This window comes from Callionymus lyra, chromosome 9 (genome assembly GCF_982586985.1).
Source record: "Callionymus lyra chromosome 9, fCalLyr1.hap1.1, whole genome shotgun sequence".
Lineage (NCBI taxonomy): Eukaryota > Metazoa > Chordata > Actinopteri > Syngnathiformes > Callionymidae > Callionymus > Callionymus lyra.
The window spans coordinates 17,123,942-17,148,334 of record NC_141826.1 but is presented as its reverse complement, the minus strand read 5'-3'; the positions used below and the strand labels follow the sequence as shown (position 1 = coordinate 17,148,334).

General features: G+C 34.2%; 2 protein-coding genes across 5 annotated transcripts; both read left to right on the top strand.

The window, feature by feature from the left end:
* The first annotated feature begins 6,994 nt into the window (after nucleotides 1-6,994).
* LOC148072059 (T-cell immunoglobulin and mucin domain-containing protein 4-like) lies at nucleotides 6,995-10,451 on the top strand. The gene is made up of 6 exons (XM_087799653.1): nucleotides 6,995-7,037; nucleotides 7,101-7,433; nucleotides 7,492-7,533; nucleotides 7,593-7,654; nucleotides 8,753-8,846; nucleotides 8,912-10,451. Exons 1-6 carry the CDS (start codon nucleotides 6,995-6,997, stop codon nucleotides 9,019-9,021), a joined length of 684 nt encoding a protein of 227 aa, XP_087655779.1. The 3' UTR covers nucleotides 9,022-10,451.
* A 655-nt stretch (nucleotides 10,452-11,106) lies between these two features.
* Nucleotides 11,107-24,115, top strand: LOC148072058 (cell adhesion molecule DSCAM-like). 4 transcript variants are annotated; one of them, XM_087798797.1, is made up of 14 exons: nucleotides 14,756-15,017; nucleotides 15,079-15,402; nucleotides 17,695-17,823; nucleotides 17,891-18,058; nucleotides 18,149-18,219; nucleotides 19,607-19,850; nucleotides 19,915-19,953; nucleotides 20,014-20,085; nucleotides 21,358-21,486; nucleotides 21,567-21,722; nucleotides 21,791-21,846; nucleotides 21,908-22,010; nucleotides 22,067-22,097; nucleotides 23,798-24,115. In XM_087798797.1, exons 1-14 carry the CDS (start codon nucleotides 14,810-14,812, stop codon nucleotides 23,856-23,858), a joined length of 1,791 nt encoding a protein of 596 aa, XP_087654923.1. In that variant the 5' UTR covers nucleotides 14,756-14,809; the 3' UTR covers nucleotides 23,859-24,115. The 4 variants fall into 4 exon arrangements, with proteins under 4 accessions (XP_087654920.1, XP_087654921.1, XP_087654922.1 ...); XM_087798794.1 differs by lacking the exons at nucleotides 21,791-21,846; nucleotides 21,908-22,010; nucleotides 22,067-22,097; nucleotides 23,798-24,115 and adding an exon at nucleotides 11,107-11,192 and having other exon boundaries at nucleotides 21,358-21,716; XM_087798795.1 differs by lacking the exons at nucleotides 21,791-21,846; nucleotides 21,908-22,010; nucleotides 22,067-22,097; nucleotides 23,798-24,115 and adding an exon at nucleotides 12,816-12,905 and having other exon boundaries at nucleotides 21,358-21,716.
* Nucleotides 24,116-24,393: the final 278 nt, after the last annotated feature.

Genomic DNA, 24,393 nt, shown 5'->3' with positions numbered 1-24,393 from the left:
TGATTGTTTATTTTTTACATCATTAAAATCTTTCTTTTTTAAAACAAATATTGAAAGGTACCCAACGACCCGTGACAACGATCCACAAACCACTACTTTAATTAGTTTAAGTTTGTTTTTGCTAACAGAGGCTCCCACCAAATAGTCCCACAATGCACTGCAACAGTTGAAGCTTTTAGAAAAGTCAGTGTTTCAGTCTTAGAAAGTACTATTAATATAATTAATTTTGGCTTTTTGACCAACTTTTATGTTCATGTGTCTTTTGTTCCTGAAAACGTAATTGAAATCGGTTTGTTTTTTATTCTTTTTGTAGTCGTAACCTCCTTGGCAGAGGTATTAACAATATATGAAAAGTGTCAAAATCGTTTATCAGTCCAAAAAAGGTATCCAAGGGTAAAACACCCTGACTTATGAAGATAACAGCATATCCAAGTAACATAAGCCAACGATATGATATATTGTGTATAGTGTATCCTCTCGTCCTCAGTCATTGCTGGCATCTCGCATGATTACAATGCTTATTAATACCATTTTCATTTATGGATATTACTGAGTGAATCCGCTTTAAATGTTTAAAGGATCATTTAATTTCAAAATTAAGAAGATATTTATTCGACACTGATCTCACTCATAATGTAAAATACAGTGAAAAATAAAAGTAAAACTAAACTGCACTCGTGACGACTGCACAGGCAGACTGAACATCCTTTCCTGAATCGATAATGAAACACGTTCATGACACAACGAGCAGAATAAATCGAAGACCATGAGCATAGATTTCTAGTTTGTTTGTGCGGATCAACGGTGAGGTCAGGAAATATTGTTCATGATTCATCCGTGGTCACGGAGGTCGCCGCCATTTGAATTTCCGCAAAAGCAACACAACAAGAGGCAAATGACATTTGAATAACCTCCCGGCGAGAGCCGGGGTCAGAAGATTCATCCAGACGCCCACAAACCACACGGAAGATGGATTTTCTCTGAAGGTGAAATTAACCTCTCTGGAGCACAGGTCCACATAAGAGATGTAAAAAATGTCACAAAAAGTTGTTAAAATAAGGCGTTAACACTTATACAAAATACAAATGTAAGCAAGTAAAGCAAGTGCTTCATAATATGGTACCTTTTTAAGCATTTGAAATAGTATTCTGCTTTACGAACAAACTGATTTTTATTTTTTTTTATTTCATTAATCTTTTGCTTCCTTTTGTGAGCTACTGTTAGATTAGACAACCCAGGGGTTGGATTTACCTGTTGTGTAAGTATAGTCATCCAAAGAGGCTGTCACAAACAAAAAAAACACACACAGATGCATGCAAACACACAAGATTGCAAACACACACATTTACAAAAACACAAATATGCCCACCCAAAGACGCACATTCACGCACAAACACAGTTATTTACTCACGTAGAAAGACACGCAAAAGGTTACACACGGATACAAAGAAACTTGGAGACACGCATAAAACCACATGAAGACACACTTGCACAGACACGGACACATTCGCAGACATGCACAGAAATACACAAGCCATATTAACACACACATCAAGACACACACATACACACCTACAGAAACACACACATGGTTGTGCTGCATACAGACACATGCATAAATACACGCATATACAAAGACACACATACACAAAGTAACGCATAAAGAAGACACATTTACACAAAGACATGCATACAAAAAGACTGCATGCATAACAACACATTTAAACAGACACACATACAAAAAGACACATTTACATAAAGACGCACAAAAAAAGAGACATTAACACAAAGACATGCATACAAAAAGACACGTACACAAAGACACACATACAAAAAAGACATACGTACACAAAGACACGCATACAAAAATACACATACAAAAATACACAAAGACACACATACAAAAAGACATACATACACAAAGACATGCATACAAAAATACATGCATACACAAAGACACACATACAAAAATACATGCATACACAAAGACACATACACAAAGACACACATACACAAAGACACACATACACAAAGACACACATACAAAAATACATGCATACACAAAGACACACATACACAAAGACACGCATACAAAAATACATGCATACACAAAGACACACATACACAAAGACACGCATACATGCATACACAAAGACACACATACACAAAGACACGCATACAAAAATACATGCATACACAAAGACACACATACATAGACACGCATACAAAAATACATGCATACACAAAGACACACATACACAAAGACACGCATACAAAAATACATGCATACACAAAGACACACATACACAAAGACACGCATACAAAAATACATGCATACACAAAGACACAAACAGGGACGACAGTGCAGAACAAACCTGGTCAAAACACGACCCTTAGAAATGTATTTATTAACAGTTTCATTTACTATTACTATTTTCTATTTCAACATATAATTACACCATAACATGTTTCTTCTTCCTTTTTTTGAGAATTTTCTCGCCCTTCAAATAATTTTCATAGGTTCAAAGAATAGAAGAGAATGTAGTGTTTAAAGTGATTTTAAAAATAAATAAAATAAAAAGCATTTTTTTGGGTGGGTTGGCAAAAAAAATGGTTTGGTTCGCAGACAAAACAAAACAAAAAATCAAAGGTTTAAAGAATGGGATATAATTTATACTTTGATTATTCTTAAAGCAATACATTTAAAAAATAATAAACAAAATAATGAGTTAAATGAAACAAAAATATAATTAAAGATCAACTTAAAATCATTAAAAAAAACTCATTGATATCAGGAAAAATATTTCATAGCTATAACAAATAAGGTTAATACTTTTCTATAACACTATAAAAATATATATACACTATAAAGCTGGATAATATAAAAATGGTTTGACGTCACTTTGCTCGGTCAGTTGCTGCTGCAGCTTAAGCTGTGGTTCACCATCGTCCTTGGAAAAATCCAGGAGACATTCATGACATGATTTTCCTGGAATGCACTTTTTCAAATGTTTCCCTTGCGAGATGAAAATATTCTTTATCTTAAACGATGTTAAAAGCCGGCGATAAAGGGCTCACGCGTTCATAGAGACCATCAACCGACACTATTGTGAAGCAGACGATCCGTTACAGTGCAGCGTGCGACTCAAACAAACACCAGGACTTCACTAAAACCTTCATTTGGATTATTCTGGGCTTGTTTCAGAAGTCTTATCAGTGAGACTGTGTTGACAAGAGGGCGGTGCGCTGTCATCATGGCTAAATAGAGGCTCGATAAGAACCTGCTAACCAAAATATTTAGACAACAGCAGCAACCAAGAGATTCTTTTTCTCCGAGCTCCACCGGTGGAACTTCTGCATGACAGTGTCAGGAATATATTCTAAAGTTCTGTTTCTTGTTTGTATCTCTGCTTCGTTTAAAGAAGTGTATTTTTAAATTCTTTATTCTTGATCAAACATGTCAGAAAAAATGATCAAATATGGAATTCAATGTTTAAAATATATCCAAGTGTATATATATTGTTTTGTTTTTTATAAGGAAACTGAGATACAAAATATGTAAAATATGTTCATTTCATAACCAATTATATAGAGAAACTATTGAATATTCTGTTGTTGTGACAGTAATACGACTTGATCTCACTGTATTCATGTTATTTTCACTGAAAAAAGCAATGGTTTTATGATATCGATTAGAGATGAAAGGTTTTTAACTCAACTTTTATTAGCATTTTGTTGATTTAATGTCTTTGTATTGTTTACATCGGATGTTGTATACCTTTAATAATCTAACAATCCAACTGCAAAAAGCAACACAAAAAGTATTGAAACTCGCCTAAAAACGAACTTTTAAACTGTATTTGACACTTTGTAGTTTTCATGTTTTATAGTTTTCCCTTTTTAACTTACTGTAAGTAAGTAAATAATTATTTTTTTTAATTGAATTTTAAAATAGATTCTTAAAGAAACTGGCAGCCAATGCAGAGTTTTAAGTATCAGAGAAATGTGAGTTCTTCTACTAGAGCAGCTCAGAATTCTCGCTGCAGAGTTTTGTATTAACTGCAGACGAGACAGCTGCTTCTTGTTTCGACCTGTACTTCCCTTTTAAATATTATATATTTATGTTTTTTAGCTTTTGTCTTCTACCTTAAAAATAAAACTCATTATTATTATTAAATTATAAAAAAAAAAAATTTAAAGAAAAAGAACAATTACCGGAAGTTAACACCGAATTGTGAAGTTTAAAAATTACCCAAAATATTTCTTACATTTATTTAATCTATATATTTTTTTTATTATTATTTAAAATATTTAAATAACTTTCTCCTTCTCTGTGTCACTTCAATAAAATCAAAAGTACAAGTCAAACTTTCAGTCTTGTCACACAGTCTTTACCCACAATCCCTTGTGTAGAGGTAATTAGTTCCTCGTTGTGAACAAATGAACACAAGTTTAAATACATTTTACAAATAAATGTATACAGACAAACGGAACCAGACATTTGTCAGTCACTCTTCTCTCCTGCATCACATGCTGGTTTGCTTGCTCGTCTCAATATGGATCTTCTAGCATCAGCAACATAGAAAATCAATACTTGTCTCTTTCAGTCTTCGATGAATGATCTGAAGAGACTTGAAATTGACCAAAATGGGAAATTGATTACGTAGTTTGTTGGTGTCGAGCGATTCCACTTCTGCATTTTTACACGCAGCTTAAAACTTTTCTGTTTTTACTTTACCCTTTTCTGTCAAATTCATAAAATATCGGCGAAAATCTTTCCTGGCGGAGAAGCTGACGACTGTCCAGGAGCTGACGGAAGCCATTTTTAAACATTTATCCCGACATCAGATTCAAAGCTAAACAGGAAACCGACAAAACAATTGTGTGGAAGCAGCACTTTTGTGTCACCATTGTTTACAGTCTTGTTTAAAATAGCTGTATAGTGTATGTGGCGTAGAGAGACGGTGTTTTTACCTGGACAAACACGTCAATCTAGTTAGAAAATAGTCCGTTTAGAGTGAGACGAGATGTTGTATTTGAAATTAAATGATAAAATAACAGTTTGAGTTGATGTTGTTTATGTTGTAAATACGTTTCTACATAATAACGCAAAAGAAAAGAAAAACACGGTCATTTATTTATAGGTTTTAAGGACGTATAATTGTTTTTTTTAAATAAATAAAGGGAAATATTATTAAAGTAGTACAGTGTAAAAACAACAACCTTCCAGCTAAAATTATAAAATACAGAAAATACATTGATATCAAGAAATGTACTTTTCTTTTATAAATATATACAACATGATAAATATACTGAGTGTTAATATCGTAAAACAATATATGCAATCATATCAACTTTTAACAATATAATTCATAGAAAAATAAAATAGATACACTGAAATGAAAAAAGAAAACTTTAAATTAAGGAGAATTAAATGATATAAACAAAGGAAATCTTATTGAAAGTCACAAACAGCCGAACAATTGAAAACTGATTGTGACGAATTGACACAAAACGATCAAATCTAACTAATCAGTACGTTTTTAAATATTTATGAAATAAAGGTTAATTTTTGGTTGGATTTAAAAGGTCAAAATCTAAATAAATGTCTTTCTAGATGCCAGTTGACACCAGGGAGGGTCATGTGATTAAAAAAATATAAATAAATACATGAATCAGATTGAGATCGTCAGCCTGTTTCTCAGGAAAATTGTGTTACTGACCAACACTTCTTAGTCACCGTGTATGAAACGCACACTGAGCTGTATAAACGTTCAAATGAAGGACTTATATAAAGATGCCTTCCAGGCGGGACGTCCCGCTGACGAACCTATACAGACACACACACTTGGAAGAGGCTATTGTGTCTTAAATCTCCGCTTCATCTCCACACACACCCACACGCATGATTCAACCATCACACCAAAATAAAATAAGAACCTGAGTGGGAAGACATTAAAAGTAGACGAGCAGAATGGTCACGCAACCCCGTCGACAAACTGTGAAAATACATTTTATCTGGAGGCGCGATGGTTCACGTGTAACCAACAATTAAATACATACACTTAAAACAATATATCACATTACCATAACAGAGTATTAGAGCCACTCAGATACATTTTTTTTATCGTATAAATTACATTTATTACAAGATTAAAGTCGTACAAAAGTGTTTTTGATGTGAGATTAAAGTCGTACTAAAATGCATTTATTACAAGAATAAAGTTGTACAAAAATATGTTTATTACAAGAATAAAGTTGTACAAAAATACATTTATTACAAGATTAAAGTTGTACAAAATTAAATTTATTACAAGAATAAAGTTGTACAAAAATATATTTGTTAGAGATTAAATTCGTACAAAAATGTATTTATTGCGAGATTAAAGTCGTACAACAATATACAGTAGTATAGTGACATAAACTCCATTTTTTTATTATCACTATAATCTTGTTATAAATAGTAATACTGACCACATAACTCTTGACTGCAGACTGTATCCTCTCGTCCTCAGTCATCATGGGGATGTTTCCAGATTCAATTATTGCTCTAACTGCAGAGTACGTAATCAATACTACATCTAGTGGCCACAAGTTTAATTGCAACGAAAAAAAACAAAAAAAAACGCTGTGAATATTTGTTGAATATGTGCTTTTATTATTATTTAAAACGACAACAAAAAATATGATACACACAATGAATTAATGTATAAACCATAGAATAACTTTGATAAAAAATTATTGAAAGCAAAAAAAACATATAGTGCTATTAAATTTCAATACAGTATCTTGAAATACTACGATATTTCGATATTTTCTCACACCGCTAATAAACACCTCATTATTTACTTGTATAAATATCTTTCTCAAGAGACGATCTAACCGCTCGACAACAGTAACATGTGGGCATTTGATTTCCTTCCTTAAAATCTAAATCTGGAGGTAAAAAGTGCAGACACAGAAGTCGGTACTTCTTCTTCTTCTCTGGTCACTCATGCTTGGAGTGTATTGTCTCATCCTCGGCCTCTTCGCTCAGGGTAGGTTCTTGTCCTCTCCTTGTTTTTCGATGTGTTTTTGACGAGTGTCTCCGTGTCCATCAGCGCGATCCGTCACCGTCACCGGCGTCGTCGGGCAGAACGTGACTCTGCCGTGTCGCTATGCCGACCACCGGGACGGGTTCCTGGACTTCTGCTGGGGGCGAGCGCCGGTGCCGCTCTTCAAGTGCGCCGGCACCATCCTGGCGTTCGAGGACGGAGGCGTGACCCTTCGCCGCGACCCCGCGTACAGAGTGCTGGGCCCGGTCGACCGGGGCGACGTGTCCCTGACCATCCTGGACGCCCGGATGAGTCACGCCGGGACGTACGGCTGCAGGGTTCATATTCTGGGATGGTTCAACGACCACAAGGTCAACGTCCACCTGCGTATGGAGGAAGGTGACGTGACCCCTGAGGTCACACTTCCAACTCTTACTCATTCTTTTATTTTTCCCAGCAGCCACCGCTGTTACAGTAGAATATCGTCCGACTCAAAAAGGTAAACAAAAACTCAATTAACCAAAAAATTATAATAATAATTTGTTACATTTTACGCAGAATCACCTGAAATCGTAACCATGGAAACGGAGATTCAGATCAGAGCGGTCGTGTCTCCTGAGGTAGAGTCTTTTTTTTATAATGTTATTCAAGCTCCAATTGTTGCAGTACATTATGGTGGCGGGCTCTTTGCTGCCCCCTAAAGGGGATTGGTGCAATGACAGGGAAGATGGAATGTCAGAGTATTGAACTTGTCAAATCTTGAAGCTTTGAAGTCTTTATTGAAATGTTGTTTTTTATAAGCGTTAAATCATGCTTTTAATTTTTTTTTAAATTAAATAATTTCCATGTTGAATGATTCAATTTGTTTTTACAGAATAAATTCATTCAATAATTTCTAGATATAAGGGTTGATTTTTTATTAATTATTTTTTTAATTTAATGAATGGATTTGTTAAAGTTTGATTTTTCAATAATTTATTACGATAACAATAATAATAAATAAAAAAAGTAATATTTTTAATTGGTAAATGTTTAAATTCAGCATAAGAATTATTCCAACATATATTGAATTTAAAACGTTAGAAATAAAAATGAAAAATTAACTTGTTTTTTAATTATTGGAGTAGAAATATCAAACTCTATGTGTAAAACAAAATCAATTTGAAGAAAAAAAAGAAATCACATTTTATTTCAATTATAAAAAAAAAACAACCTAAAGCAACCTTTCAATATACTTATTATTTTAAATGAACTTTAATATTCAGAATGCTACAGAAGTTGTCGTGTTGAACACAAAGAGAGCGCCCCCTGCTTTTTAAATAGGGCTGGGAATTGGCAAGAATATGGTGATACCACAGGTATCACGATACATATTCTCATACTGTAACATAATACTAGTAACAAGGATATATTTGTAGTATTGAGTACTCGACGCTGGTGTTGCAGAATTTACAGACCACATGTCTCTTGATGAAGTCGTAACTGCTTTCATTTTGTTTTCAAACCAAAATATGTCCAAACATCAGCTTTAAAAGCTGCTGGAGTCAAACAGTATCCTCTCGTCCTCAGTCATCGCTGGTATCATATTGATATTTTCTAACGCACCTATACAGTATATAAAGCCTCATCCACAAACTATTACATCGATGAACGTTTGGTTTGACCGACTTTGATCTTAAAAATGAAATTAAAATAAAATAAACTTCTTTTTTTTTCAGTCAAATTTCCAATCCTTCCTGCAGATCGAAAACATTATCAGGATTTTGGGCATTTTCTTTCTCTCCTTGTTCACGATCTTCCTCCTTGTCCTTCGTAAGTGCGACACGTTTCTCACGCGTTCTGGAGCGGGATCTTCTGATGGACCTTCTTCTCAGCAGGCAGGAGGTTCCTGAGGAGGATGAAGCTTCAGCGCCTGGACTCTCCAGCTCAGAACATTTACGCAAACGGACCCATGAGTGACAGCGATGACGAGTCGACGAGCCTTTAAATCTGGTGTTATTTGTTGAGGAGACACTGTTGACAGTTGCTGCTCAGATCGAGTCCAATCCGAAGACTTAGCGCCCCTTAGTGGACTGAAAATGTCAATTGACAGACAAATCCATATAATTATAATTTATTATTATGAATTTAATAATAATTAATAATAAGTATCATTATTATTATTATTATTGTTCTTGTTGTTGTTATTATTATAATTGTTAATTCTAATTTTTTCTTTTGTTTTTTTCAGTCGAATCACTGACTTCACTAAGTCTCTTTAAAATGTGAATTATTAATGGATAAAATAATTATGTAAGGTAAGGTAAGGTAGAACTCTATTGATCCCTCAGGAGGTCTCCTTCGGGAATTTGTTTTTTTTTCCAATAGCCACAGAAAATACAGCAATTTTTCATAGAAAATAAATCAAAATGAAATAAGAACAAGAACAAAGAGAAATAAAGAGAAAGAATAAGATGATACAATCTAAGTCTAAAGATAAAGATAAAGAACATAGATCCAAGAAAAATAAAAAAAACAAAGGATACAAAGACTAACATTCAGATACTTTGTTCAGTATAGAGAAAAAACAATACGAAATTCTTGACGTCATGTAAAATAATAATTGAAGAGATGTTTGACAAATAGTTACAGTAATAGTAAAATATAGTATATCAGTTATATCTTGCCCTTTAAAGTATATACTTTATTGAAAATTGTTTTGATTGTTTAAGCGCTTTGTGACCCTGGTCTGGAAAAGCGCTCTACAAATAAAAATTACTTACTTACTTAATTATATATATGAATTTATATAATACAATACACGTTACAGCCACTACAGCCACTTGAACTTTTTACTGTTTACCTTTTATAAAATAACAATTTCCCAACAACCGACTAATAAAATATATAAAGACCATAAACATTTGCTTACATTATTTATTCAATGTTATTTTAATGGGAAATAAATATTTATTATGTTTCGCTAGAGAACCTGCAGTTTTATAAAATAAAACGTTTTCAACAGTTTTTTTTTTTTTTACTGAGGATGAAAAGAGCAATTCAACATATTTTCGGATCTTCAAGGCCATTTGTAGAGCGTCCTCTAGTGGTAAGATCAGTAACACAGTTTGAACAACAAACCAAAACAAACGTTTTATTTATTCCAGTAGTTTTAAATGTGTATCATGAATTTAAAGACAAACTGAATACCTGAAGATTACAAAACAGTTAAATATACACTAAAACAGAAAAGACTCAAAATGCATTCACGTTTTGTATCGTATACATCTTTAATTATGTTTCTGTTCTTTTCTGCAAGGAAATTTAAATAAAAACTGACTTTCTTCCCCTTTTGAGTTCCTTTTTTTTTTTCCACAAAACGCTCTGATTTTTGTGAAATTGTAAAAGAAATGGAGAAAAAGATTCTATTGTATTCGAGCCGAGGTTACAAGGTAGTTAATATTTTCTTTCTTTCTTTGTTCCGTATTTGTTTTTTAAATTTAAAATCCCGCTAATTAATTAAAAAAAACTGATAAAACACTAGTTTTGAATTAAAATTGTCGGTAGCAAGCATGGATCAATAATTATATCTGATCTGGTCGTGTAACTATTTTAAAAAATCTAAAATATAATGTAAAATACTACTTTTATTTATGGCTTGTGTGTGTAAAGACATTAATATTGTGATTTTTAAGAAACATCTTAAGACGTTTTTATTTGTTCAGGCTTTTCCTTGACTTTCTGGAACTCCTGTTGTGTTCTCAGTTTTATCTTGACCTTCAAAGTAAATACTTTATTGAATATTGTTCTGATTGTTTAAGCGCTTTGTGACCCTGGTCTAGAAAAGCGCTATACAAATAAAAATTACTTACTTACATTTCAGCAGCTGACGTAACAAGGGATACAAAGAAATGAAAAAAACGTGTTACGCATTAAAGAATAAGATGCATTTATTGTAATAAAAGTCATGTTAACAATAGAAATAAGGTTGTATTCAATGACAATAAAGGCAACTTTATTAATATTCTGTGATGTACATTTGTTGGCAGATCTTTATCATTGATGTCTCCATGGTTACATTGGCTGCTTTAAAGTCACATTCACAGTAGAAAAGAGAGTGTCAAAGGTTAAAAGTTCATTCGGTCATTAGGAGAAAAGTTCACTTCTGGTCGGTCTTGGGTGAGTTTGATTTGATTCCATTTGTGGTTCAGGGCGTAACTTTTGGAAATAGAAGAACGTGCCGACTAATGCAAAATAAAAAAAACAAAAGAGTAGAAACTGACTGCAATATATTCTAAACTATATCATGGAAGAAATATTAGCTCATCAGGTTGAACTCCGAAGCAAATATAAGCAATATCAATATCCAATACAACAAGTTAATTGGAATTTATGTAGTAATACATGAAGGTAAATACATTTTGAAGAATAAGCTAAGCTTGCTAGCGAGCTAACTAGCTAAGAAATGATTGTAACTGGATTATTGGTTCATTCTACAAAGCTGGTCAAATGAAATCGTCCAGTATAAGTCGCTTTAATGACAAATACTAAAAGCATAACTAAACATGCATTGTTAACCCTTAACGGGTCACCTTGACCCTGAGACAACACAAGGGTTAACCTTTACCTGTGTAATTTTTCATAAATTTTGCTCGTATTTAATTCAAAACATGTCCAAAAAATGTGCTTTAATAGAATTTATTTAGTTAAGTTGGGATTTAAAAATTTGGAATATCAATATTCTACTATACTATACGGGTCAAAGTTCATGTACTCTTTACAGTTTTGGTCTGTCATAGGAGGGTTGACGTGTGTAGTTTTATTTTTATTTATACAATATATTATTTAAAAAAATGGTTTATTTTGTAAAGATAATGATTAACATGATGTTGATGCACATTTTTAAACACAAAGTATATATATATATATATATCAAATGTTGTTGTACATTTTGTATTTATTTTAGATATTTTTGCCTTTAATGTATCCATGGTTGCATCAGCTGCCACACTAAGTAGCAATAAGGTTGTCAAAGGTTCATAGTTCATTCACTCTTTTGTCTGTTTTGTGTGTGTTTAATTTAATGACATATATAGTATAGCAAATTGCAAAATTACTAAATTAATTGTGTATTCAAAACCATTCTTTGATGCACATTTGGAGGCACATGATTGGCTTTGTTGATGCGTATTTTTGAACTTTTATATATATATATATATATATTTCAAAATTTGTAATATCTATAATCTAGCATCCGTTAGCAACAGCAGCCGTCGGCGCGAGTTCATTGGACGTCAGTCCGGCCGAGCGTGAACCTCAACACTCGCCAGGAAGTCATGTGCTGACGTGACCAAACTTCAGGCGACTCAAAACGTTGACTCAGCAGTCTCCGGATCGCGAAAAAAAAGTCCATCGCCCTGAAGAAATCCAGACGTTCCATTTAGGTCGCTTCTATTGCACAACGCGAATACTCCACGATCGTGCCAACTAAAAATACCACCATGTGATCTCGGCGGCATTAGAAGGTGCTCCGGGGTCATCTGAGGTCACGATGAGTGTCAAGGCTTCGACCACAAAGACTCTAAAGTTGAGTCAGGATTATAGCAAATATGGATCCAGAAGTTTAGACTCTGTTACGCTGGTGTGAGCAAAACAAAGAAAAATACTCATTGTGATGAATTAAAGACATTATTATGTAATCTATGGTATGTTCATGTCTACAAAGACATTGTGTAGTTGATGACAATAGAGACATTTATCTTATTCTTTGATACACAATTGATGTATCCATGGTAACGTCGACTGCTTTGAAGTTACACGCTAGAAAAAAGGTTGCCATGGGTTCTTGGCTTATTCAGTCTTAGGGAGATTTACAGTTGGTGTCTGTCTTGGGTGAGTTTGATGGGATTTGTCGTTTAGATACGTTACTGTAGTAGAAACAAAAAGTAACAAAAAATATATCTTTCCTCTATTTACATAATCTACTATTTAAAAAACTGGTTATTGTGTAAAGATAATGAATAAGATGAGGTTGATTTTCATTTATTGCCGGTTTTAGAGGTAAGACTGACCTATACTTAAACCTTTTTGAACACAGGAAGTTTATATATATATATGTTGTTGTACATTTTCTCATTATTTGAGATGTTTTTGCCTTTGATGTATCCATGGTTGCATCAGCTGTAACTCAGTAGAAATAAGGTTGTCAAAGGGTCAAAGTTCATTCGCTCTTTGCAATTATTGTCTGTCTTAGGAGAGTTGAAGTGTGTAGCTTTATCTTTATTTATACAATATACTATTTTAAAAAACGGTTTATTTTGTAAAGATAATGATTAACATGTTGTTGATGCGCATTTCTGAACACACACACACTAAGTAGAAATAAGGTTGTCAAAGGTTCATAGTTCATTCACTCTTTTGTCTGTTTGTGTAGCTTTAATTTATACATAAATGTTATAGCAAATCGCAAAATGACTAAACTAATTGTGTATTCAATACCTCATTCTTTGATACACATTTGCAGGCACATGATCAGCTTCTTTAGAGCAACATTAGTAGGTCAGATTGTTTTTTTCCAATAGCCACAGAAAATAAAGCAATTTTTCATAAAAAATAAATCAAAATAAAATGAGAAATAAAGAGAAAGAACAAGATGACATAATCTAAGTCTAAAGATAAAGACAAAGAGCATAGGTCAAAGAAAAACAACAAAGACAAAGGATACAAAGACTAACATAGAACAGAACATCCAGATACTTTCACTCCACTCCTGCCCCGAACTCAGAATTGTACAATTGAATAGCCCGAGAAATGAATGAGTCCCTGAGTCTATTTGTTTTGCACCTGGGAAGGAGCATTCGTGCTCTCATTCTGCTTCTCTGCTCACTGATGACAGTGTTTAGAGGATGACTGTCATAAATGTTATGTATTCTTAATGATATATTAATATTAATATACTCTTTGACCTTCAGCTGCTTATCAAGAATTACTCAATTTCCCTCCATAATTAAGACAAGATTAATACTAACATGTGCATAAAGAGATAAGACAGGAAATGAACCTGATGAAATATCTTTGAACACATCTTTGATACTGCTGTTGTACATCGTGTATTCAATGGCAATAAAGGCTTGAAGTCTTCAATCTTTGATGCACATTTGTAGGAACATGATGCCCTTTGGTGTCTCTGTGGTTACATCAGCTGCTTTAAAGTAACAGTAGAAAAGATGTTGTCGAAGCTTCAAAGTTCATTCTGTCTTTGGGTGAAATCTTCTTGTCTGTCTTGGGTGAGTAAGGATTGATGAAAAATGTTATTAAATATCCATCGAAATATATACTCTTATGACCATGTTAGTATAGTTCCATACACATTTTCATGTTCAATTTTGCCTTAATTTAAAGTCACATTAAGAGAAGAAATAATTTGGCAAAAACTTTATAAAAAAATACTTTAAATTCATATAAAATTTTATTGCATTTCCAATTTACTAAGTATTTGTTTAAAAAAACCAACGGAACTAATTTTAATGTTTTTCTTTCTGTTCATTTTAAATGAAAGTTAGCTTCTTACACATTTTAATAGTTTCTATTGTGGGAAAAATGTTTTTGGTGCATAAAAAAAACTGTATTTTAATCTTTTGTCTGGTGACACATCTTGTCTAAAGTGTGTTCGACCATCTCGCTACAACTTGCTTTGAAGGTCACCAGATAACCGGGCTTCTGTCTCCCGTCTGTTCCTCTAGCTGAGATGCTTTTGTTGACCTCGAGGATAAGGAACCAAAACCACAAAGAAGGAAATGGACCTCCCTCGTACTCCTCCTCCAGCCGGGGAAACGCCGGCTCATCAAGGACGCCGTCATGTGATCGGGAACGTGTTGAAGTGTGAAGTCTCAGTTCGGCGCAGAGACCATCAGCAGGTGGGACGGGTCGGACGGAACCTCAGCATGTTGATGGCGGGTCGTCCCGGAGCGTTGGGCCTGGTTCTGTGCATGATGATGATGCTGGGTGAGTTCCCACCGAGTCTTTCTGCTTTTGAAGACCCTTTTTTCATGATGAATATTCCCAGGTGTCGCCGCCAGCGTGAATGTCACCGTGGGCTCGGACGTGACTCTTCCCTGCAAGTACAAGAAAGGCAGGTTCCACTCGTGCTGGGGCCGAGGGTCCATCCCCTACAGCGGGTGCATCGGACAAATTGTCAAAAGCGATGGTTGGAAGATGCTCTCCAGGGCCTCGGAGCGTTACGAGATCCTGGGTCGGCTGAGCGAGGGCGACTATTCGCTGACCATAAGGCAGGTGCAGGAGAGCGACACGGGGACTTACGGCTGCCGGGTGGAGGTCCCGGGCTGGTTCAACGACTACAAGGTCAACAGGTACCTGAAGGTGGTGCCAGGTGAGACTTCTGACAAATGCATCTAAATCTATACTCTTTGACCATCAGCAGTTTATTATTATTGGATGCACATTTTATTTTATTTGTTCAGGCTTTTCCTTGACTTTCTGGAACTCCTGTTGTGTTCTCAGTTTTATCTTGACCTTCAAAGTAAATACTTTATTGAATATTGTTTTGATTGTTTAAGCGCTTTGTGACCCTGGTCTGGAAAAGCGCTATATAAATAAAAATGACTTACATTTGTAGGCACGACTTTGCTTTGTTGTATCCATGAGTTTTATCAGTTCATTTAAAGTCAAAATAAGGTTGTAGAAGGTTCAAAGTTATTGCCTTCAACTTCAAGTAACACCATGAATAACAAACACCCTGTGATGCCAAAAACTGTGTCACTCCTAAAGAATCGCATCATCTTAAATGTATACTTTTTGATTCACCTTTGTAGGCACAATTTTGCCTCTGATGTATTCATGAGTTCATCAGTTCATTTAAAGTCACATTAAGAGTAGAATATAATGTTGTCAGTGGTTCAAAGTTAATAATTTCAAGTAACACCGTGAATAACCTGGGAAAAATAAAATATCCAGAATATTTTTATGTAACTTTGATGTCAAAATAGTGTCTGAACCTAATTTCAGAAGATTTTTTTAGTGTCAAAATTATATTCTATTCACCTCAAACATCAAGAAGAAGAGTTGCATTATGGGTCGTTTATGAACAAATAATAGCTTCACTGTAAAACACTGTGATTGTGATAAATAAATGAATTAAGTACATTTTTTACAGTTTTAAGTGAAGTCATTTTGAAGGACATGGGAAAAAATATTAACGTTTGAAATATTTGAAGATACATTGTAAAGTACACGACTGTTGAGACATTGTTAACTGGAGGAGAAACAATCACAGTCTGCTCTTATCGAGTGTCCTTGGTTCATCTCGCCTGTGTGTGTGTGTGTGTGTGTGTGTGTGTGTGTGTGTGTGTGTGTGTGTGTGTGTGTGTGTGTGTGTGTGTGTGTGTGTGTGTGTGTGTGTGTGTGTGTGTGTGTGTGTGTGTGTGTGTGTGTTCGTGCGTGTGGGGGTGTGTGTGTGTGTGTGTGTGTGTGTGTGTTTGAGTGTGTGATCTACAGGCTTCTTGACAGGTTCTGACAGGTTCTTGATCTGAAGTTGGAAATAAATCAGCGATAATTACTGTTGAATCTTGTAAAAGTAAAACGTTCATATTTTCAAAAAACTTCTAGTCACATACAGTCAAACTTACTTTTGTATCCAAGTACTTTTTTTATTTGATTTATTTTGTGTCCCAGTAACTTTTTGTATTTCTACTTTGCCACTTTTGTATCTAAATGCTTTTCCTATTAGAGTATTTTTTTTGTACTTGATTACTTTTATAACATAATACTTTTTCCATTTGAGTAATTAAACCCTAGTTTATTTAATTGATAACATTTTAACCCTGGTACCTGTGTATCCAACTACTGTATGTAAGTGAGTACTTGAGTTAGTTTACTCAATATTTTCTATACTTTTGTATTAAGAGTATTTTAACTTTTATTTATTTTTATTCTATTACTTTTTTCTCTGAATACATTTGAATTAGATCATTTGTATTTGTTTACTTTCTGTACTCGAGTACTTTTACTCTAGTATTTTTGCTCCATTACTTTTGTCTGTTGGTACTTTTCTATTTGGGTATTTTTTTTACTATATTGTGTGTACTTTTTACACACAAGTATTTTCACTGAAGTATTTTACTCAATTAAATTTGACCCAGAGTACATTTGTATGAGATCATTTTTGTTTGTTTACTTTTTTGTACTTGAGTCCTTTCCCCTCTAGTATCTTTACTCAATTACTATTGTCTCGGAATACAAGTAGTATTTTGGGGTAAATCTTTTTATTTACTTTTCGATCCAAATACTTTTTGTACTCAAGTAAATCTACTTTTACTTAACTTAAGTTAAGTTCACTTGTATATTTTTAATGGATTACCCCCGTATCCGAGTATTTTTATATACCCGACTTTTACTAATGTATCCAAGTCTTTTTTAATTAATGAATACATTTTATATTTACATTAGTATATGTATTAATATCTTCAGGGCTTTGAAGGATACTTGTGTATCTTTTTAGACACAAAATATTGTAAAACAAGATTATATTTGAACATTTGAAACAGTAAGAGGTTGAGGTACATATTGCCATGGATACTGTGATAAAAAGTACAATAATGCAATAAGTAACGGATATTTGGTGATGATTTTGAAGTATATTAATGAATATATCTTGTCTGTGCAGGTCCTCCTCATCCAGTGACGATGATGATCAAAGACGTGGAGGCGAAGACTCTGACGATTCACTGGAACCTTCCGTTCAGCGCCGGACGACCCATCACCTCCTACAGGGTGGACGTGAAGGAGAGGAACGGTATGATCGTCCAGTCCTCGATGAACAGACGGGTTGAGTGAAGCGCCTTTTTCTTTTTGCCGCACAGCACCCTGGGACACGGCCGTACGAACCGAAGTGTACGACCCGACGCTGACCCAGCTGACCCTGGTGGACTTCCGTCCGGCCAGAAGCTACAACCTGCGGATGTTTGCCGTCAACGTGGTCGGAACCAGCGCCGATGGCAACACTCTGAGCGTCACCACCAAACAAGCAGGTACGTGTGCGACTCTGGTTCTACGATGCGGGTCGGTGTGCGACTCTGGTTCTACCACATGAGTTGGTGACGTCTTGATCGGCTCCTCAGAACCAGACGGTCCACCTCTGGACGTGCAGGTGCTGCCTCTTTCCACACGAAGCATTCAAGTCACATGGAAGGTAAAGTGGTTTCTAATTTAAATTGATTGTAGTTCTGAACTTTACTCACTCAATTACATGTTTTAATTGTTTCGCAGTACTTTAAATCAATAAAATGCCAGTATGAAAATGTAAAAGTGCTACTACTAACAATTCTCAGTTCGGGGGCAGGAGTGGAGTAAAAGTATCATGATGTTCTGTTCTGTGTTAAACCCTTTCTAATCTATCCTTTGTCTTTGTTATTTTTCTTTTTTCTATCTTCTTTATCTTTAGACTTAGATTGTATCATCTTGTTCTTTCTCTTTATTTCTCTTTGTTCTTCTTCTTTTTTAATGTTTTTTTTTAATGAAAAATTGCTGTATTTGCTGTGGTTATTTCGAAAAAAAAACTATTTCCCGAAGGAGACCTCCTGAGTGATCAATAAAGTTCTATCTAACCTAACCTAACCTAACCTACTACTACTTTGTAATTGTAATTTTACCCGATCGCATTTTTACTGGAGGTTATCTTTGTATTCAAGTACCTGTGGTACTTTGTGACTTTTGTATATGGGTACTTTTACCCTTTCTAAATACAAGTATTTTTTTGTTTTCAAGTCCCAAATAACTTTTGTATCTAAGTACTTATTTTTACTATTGTAATTTTACTAAAATATTTGTACTAATATGCAAATATTCTATTTGCATCCACCTACTAGTTGTACCTGATTACTTGGTATCCAAGTATTTTTACCCACTTTTACCATCAGATAATTGATATGTACCTGGTGGATCCCTTTGTATTTGTGTACATTTGCTACTCCAATTATTTTACTTGTATAATTTTGTAGCAGAACACCTTGCATTTTTGAGGACTTTCACACATTATTACTAACACGAATCAACGGAATACTTTTGAATCCAAGTACTATTCATACATGAATCCTTTTTCTTCTATGACTTTTGAATCCCACTAGTTTTTGTAATTAATTTTTTTTACTATTTTATTTTTTTACACCATTATTTATTTTAGCTGATTACTATTCGAATAACTTTACTAAATTACTTCGTGCATGAGTACTTTTTCTGGATGTATTTTTTATCCAAGTACTTTGTATATTTGAGTACTTTTGTATCTGATTACTTTTAGCACTTGATTATTGTTACGGGATTAAATTTCTTTACTTTTCAAGCAGTATTTTTACATGATTACATTCGGATCCGAGTACTATTTGTACTTATTGAGTACACGATCATCAGGTAAAAGTACTTTTGCTAAATTTTACAGTTATTGGATACAAAAGTAAGTGTAAAAAAAATGCTTAGATACCAAAAGTATAACAAAAGCGATCTAGTAAAAATACTAGATAATTTACTTGGATGGAAGGTTGCAGTATTTGTAGTCGACCTCTAACTCTTTTCTCTTCCAGTCTCCGGCCGCTGAGCTCATGAACGGAAATCTTGTCGGTTACAAGATCAACTACAAAGAGTACAACAACGTCACTCGACGTTCTGGACGTCGCCAGGAGAAGTTCGTGCCTAAAAAACTGCCGCGAAACGTCACCCTGACCCAACTGAAGCCGTCGACCATGTACATCGTGGGCGTTCAGGCCGGAACCAGCGTCGGCTTCGGACTCGAGTCTCCGTCTCAGATCTGCTCGACCTTCGATGAGCGTGAGTTAAGAAAAAATACTCTGAAGATAAACACAAAGTAACGTTTGCTTATTTCTTTCTTAAGCTCCCGTGACTAAACCTACGCCGGGAGAAGAATCCTCAAGTGAGTATCATTAAATACATTTATATAAATGTGGATTGATGGGAATGTTTTTTATTTCAGGTACTATGACCACTCCGGTGTATTCTACTGCGAGCACTGCATTCTGGGATACTGCCACGACTCTCGCACCCGGTATATTTCTAAAGCTAACAGGCTAATTGCTATCAAATCAAAATGTAAAAAATAATAATAAAAAAATTCTAAAATATTTCATGAACTTCTCAAAAAAATTGTGATTTTAAAATATTATGATCCTCTGAGCAACAACCTCAATTAAAATATATTTCATTAATCATAAGGCAAAACACTTTTACAGACTCTTCTAATTTATGTATAAATCCCTGAAACACATTTTCTAACTTGAAAGTATTTAACTAAGTTTACTGTCTGAAACAAATTCATAAACCTCTGAAATTAATTTAATCTACATTTAATTTTTTTTTAAACTAAAATCCTGAAACACATTTAAAATATGTACTATATAATTTTATCTGACTACTTTTTGCAATTAAGTATTTTTACATACTCAGAGTATAATACCTGATTACATTTGAGTATTTTTGTTATCTAATCTCAAGTAGTTTCACTCAATTACTATTGTGTTATCAGTACTTTTACTGGATTATTAGTATTGGGGACTACTTAGTATTTTTTTTTTTTTTTTAATTAAGTAGTGTTGCTCGATTTAATTTGAATCCATGTACTTTTACTCCAATCCTAACAATAAAACAGGAAAAAGAACACAATTACAAGTATTTTCGGCTGATTCCCTTTTTATCCACATACTTTTTGTAATATAGTATTTTACTCCCATTAGTTCTGTAATGAGAGTACTTTAGGGGTTAAGTCATTTTAGTGTATTATGATATAAACTATATACTATATTATATAGTATTAAACCTGACTACGTTTGAGTAATTTATGTAGTCTAATCAGTCTTGTATCAGAGTACCTTATGTAAATAAGTAGTTTCAATCAAGTATTTTACTTTTGTACCAAGCATTTTTACTGGATACTTTTTGAATCCAAGTAATTTTAAACCATAACTTAAAAATGTGCCTATAAAAAAAAGTTAAAGAATAATTACTAAAGAAATACATAAATACATATTGTTATTGGGAAAAAAAGAAAAAAAGTTTTAACTGTTAAAATTAAATTCACGAATCAACATTTGAAAAAGACTAAAGCAATTGTTCTTTATTTGTATCTGAGTACTTGATGAGATGAAATATTTTTACTATATTACTTTTGTGTCAAAGTACTTTAGCTTGATTGCTTTGAAATTTTCCTGATGACAGTTATCCTGGGAAAAAGAGTATTTAGACTCGACTACTTCTGTGTCAGAGTTATTTTTGTATCAAGTATTTTCACTTGAATATTTATACCGGTCTACTCGCTCTGCAGGCCGCCCTGACCCTCCGATGCTGGTCCTGAAAGAGGTGGATGAGTACACCATCTGCCTCTCCTGGTCTCCAGGCTCTCAGGGCAACAGCTCCATCACTTCCTACATCCTGGAGTACAAAGCCATTAACGGCAAGTTTTGTTTTCTACGGTTTCTTTACCGCATCTGGGATCATCTGACAACATGTGACGTGTTTCTATTCGATCTCCAGCTTCCTGGGACGTGACCAAGATCGTTCTGGTCATCGACGCGACTGAGAACACGACCACCATCCTGGAGAACAAGCCGTCCACCTACAACATCCGGATGTTCTCCAAGAACAGTCAGGGAACCAGCGAGGCCAGCAACGTCCTGACCGTCACCACTGGTGCCTATAGTCGACTCGTCGTACCGGACTTCACCCGTTAATGTGATTTTATTTTTATTTTGGACCAGGTCATCACGAGGAGGCCTCCATCGTGTCCACCGAGTCCACCAACAATGGCGCCTCTGTAAGTTGAGAAGCATCCGTCGCCGTTGGCCTCGTCTTGAGTGTTGGTTTGGTTCTCGTAGATGAGCGACAAGGACGAGCCGGGGACCAACCTGGTAGCTATTTGGGTCCCAGTGGTGCTGGTGCTGGCGCTCGTGGCTGCAGGAACCGCCTGGTCCATCTTCCGTGAGTGTTGGTTTGAAACGTAACTCTGCGTCTTTTAACCTTGTCTTCTGTCCCAGGTCTGAGACGGAACCCTGGCCACTGGAACGTGTAAGTTACTTTTTGTGTTTTATCAAGAGTACTTGATTACAAAAAGAGCTCGGACACCAACAAACTATAGTAAAAGTACTGGGATACAAAAGTAATCCTATGAAAATACACAAATATAATGAGTAATGAGATACAAAAGTAATCCTGTGAAAATATGCAAATATAATGAGTAATGAGATACAAAAGTAATCCTGTGAAAATATGCAAATATAATGAGTAATGAGATACAAAAGTAATCCTGGAAAAATACGCAAATATAATGAGTAATGAGATACAAAAGTAATCCTGGAAAAATACGCAAATATAATGAGTAATGAGATACAAAAGTAATCCTGTGAAAATATGCAAATATAATGAGTAATGAGATACAAAAGTAATCCTGTGAAAATATGCAAATATAATGAGTAATGAGATACAAAAGTAATCCTGGAAAAATACGCAAATATAATGAGTAATGAGATACAAAAGTAATCCTGTGTAAATAGGCAGTATAAAAGTACTGGGTCACAAAAGTAATCCTGTGGAAATACACAATTATAATATGTAATGAGATACAAAAGTAATCCTGTGTAGATACACAATAAAAAAGTACTGTGTCACAAAAGTAATCCTGTTGAAATACACAATAAAAAAGTACTGGGTCACAAAAGTAATCCTGTGGAAATACGCAAATATAATGAGTAATGAGATACAAAAGTAATCCTGTGAAAATATGCAAATATAATGAGTAATGAGATACAAAAGTAATCCTGTGTAAATAGGCAGTATAAAAGTACTGGGTCACAAAAGTAATCCTGTGGAAATACACAATTATAATAAGTAATGAGATACAAAAGTAATCCTGTGTAGATACACAATAAAAAAGTACTGTGTCACAAAAGTAATCCTGTTGAAATACACAATAAAAAAGTACTGGGTCACAAAAGTAATCCTGTGGAAATACACAATTATAATAAGTAATGAGATACAAAAGTAATCCTGTGGAAATACGCAATAAAAAAGTACTGGGTCACAAAAGTAATCCTGTGGAAATACACAATTATAATAAGTAATGAGATACAAAAGTAATCCTGTGTAAATACGCAATAAAAGAGTACTGGGTCACAAAAGTAATCCTGTGGAAATTCACAATTAAAAAAAGTAATCGGATACAAAGTAATCAAGTAAATTATTTAAAAATATACAGAAGTAATTGAATAGAAATTGAGTACATACATACTCAGAGTACTAAAAGAATACAAAAAGTAATCAGATACAGAAGTATCAAGTAAATACTCACAAAGATACAAAAGCAATTGAATCAAAGTTTAGTACAAAATTACTGATAGTAACTGCAGTTATTTGGTAAAAAATATACTTGCCACACTTGCAAAATCCACTTGGACAAAAAGTGATCTACAAAATGATTAGTTGTAACAGAAATGTATGCAAAATAAAAATATATACATTTAAACTTACTGTGAAGTAAACAAACGTGTTGCAAATTTTGATCAAATCATGGCAGAAAATGCATTATTTCCAGGTCAAAAATGATGAGGATTTAAGTATTTACAAAATACTTTTACGTTTGTGAGAACGTGACAACTGTCAGTGACGTGAAGAAAGTACAGTGTTGTGTTGATGCAAATGAAGGGTTGTGTTTACAACTAGTGTTTACTGACGAACAAAAGGTTACTGACCTGACTTATGTCCCTCCACAGCAGGTGGCTGATGAGCGGAGCCGTGCAAATGAAAGAGACGGATTCAGATTCCGAGATTTGAAACGCCAAGAGTGGATCTTTTCTTCTTTTTCATCAAGCACAGAACATGTGTAACTATCAATACTCTGCTATAAAATCTTGCTTCGAAAACTGGATGACGACCTCGAGGTTTGAACAGTTTTGAAATTATGTTTGTTTTCTTTGATTGTGTGACGTTTATTTACAGCAACAAAAATTGTAGTTAAATTCTTTCAATGCGTTTTTTTTTCTTACATTTTTATTCCAGTAAAGTTCAATAAAGTTGTTTCTACAGCACAATTAGGTGTTTATTTGTTTTTTTGTGTTTCAAAAATATTAAGAAAGTGAAAAAGAACCTTACAATTGTTTATTTTATGCCTTTTCTTACCTCCAGGCTCAATGTCCTTCATCCTGTTTTTCATTTCTGTTCAAAAATATTCCACCTCTTTCGGACCACACAACACTACTTGAAGGACCGAATGTGGCCCCTGGGCCTCGAGTTTGTAGTTTCATTTGTAATTGTTAATACAGTTAATTTATTACGTCATGAATGTTGGCGTTTTTAACTTTAATTCGTA

Bases quoted from the DNA above. Each gene is read 5' to 3' on its own strand.
- LOC148072059 (XM_087799653.1), top strand. From the start codon at position 6,995: ATGCTTGGAGTGTATTGTCTCATCCTCGGCCTCTTCGCTCAGG. The intron at 7,038-7,100 runs GTAGGTTCTTGT...CGTGTCCATCAG, and splicing joins CCTCGGCCTCTTCGCTCAGG to CGCGATCCGTCACCGTCACC. The intron at 7,534-7,592 runs GTAAACAAAAAC...CATTTTACGCAG, and splicing joins ATATCGTCCGACTCAAAAAG to AATCACCTGAAATCGTAACC.
- LOC148072058 (XM_087798797.1), top strand. From the start codon at position 14,810: ATGGACCTCCCTCGTACTCCTCCTCCAGCCGGGGAAACGCCGGCTCAT. The intron at 15,018-15,078 runs GTGAGTTCCCAC...GAATATTCCCAG, and splicing joins GTGCATGATGATGATGCTGG to GTGTCGCCGCCAGCGTGAAT. The intron at 17,824-17,890 runs GTATGATCGTCC...TTTGCCGCACAG, and splicing joins GGACGTGAAGGAGAGGAACG to CACCCTGGGACACGGCCGTA.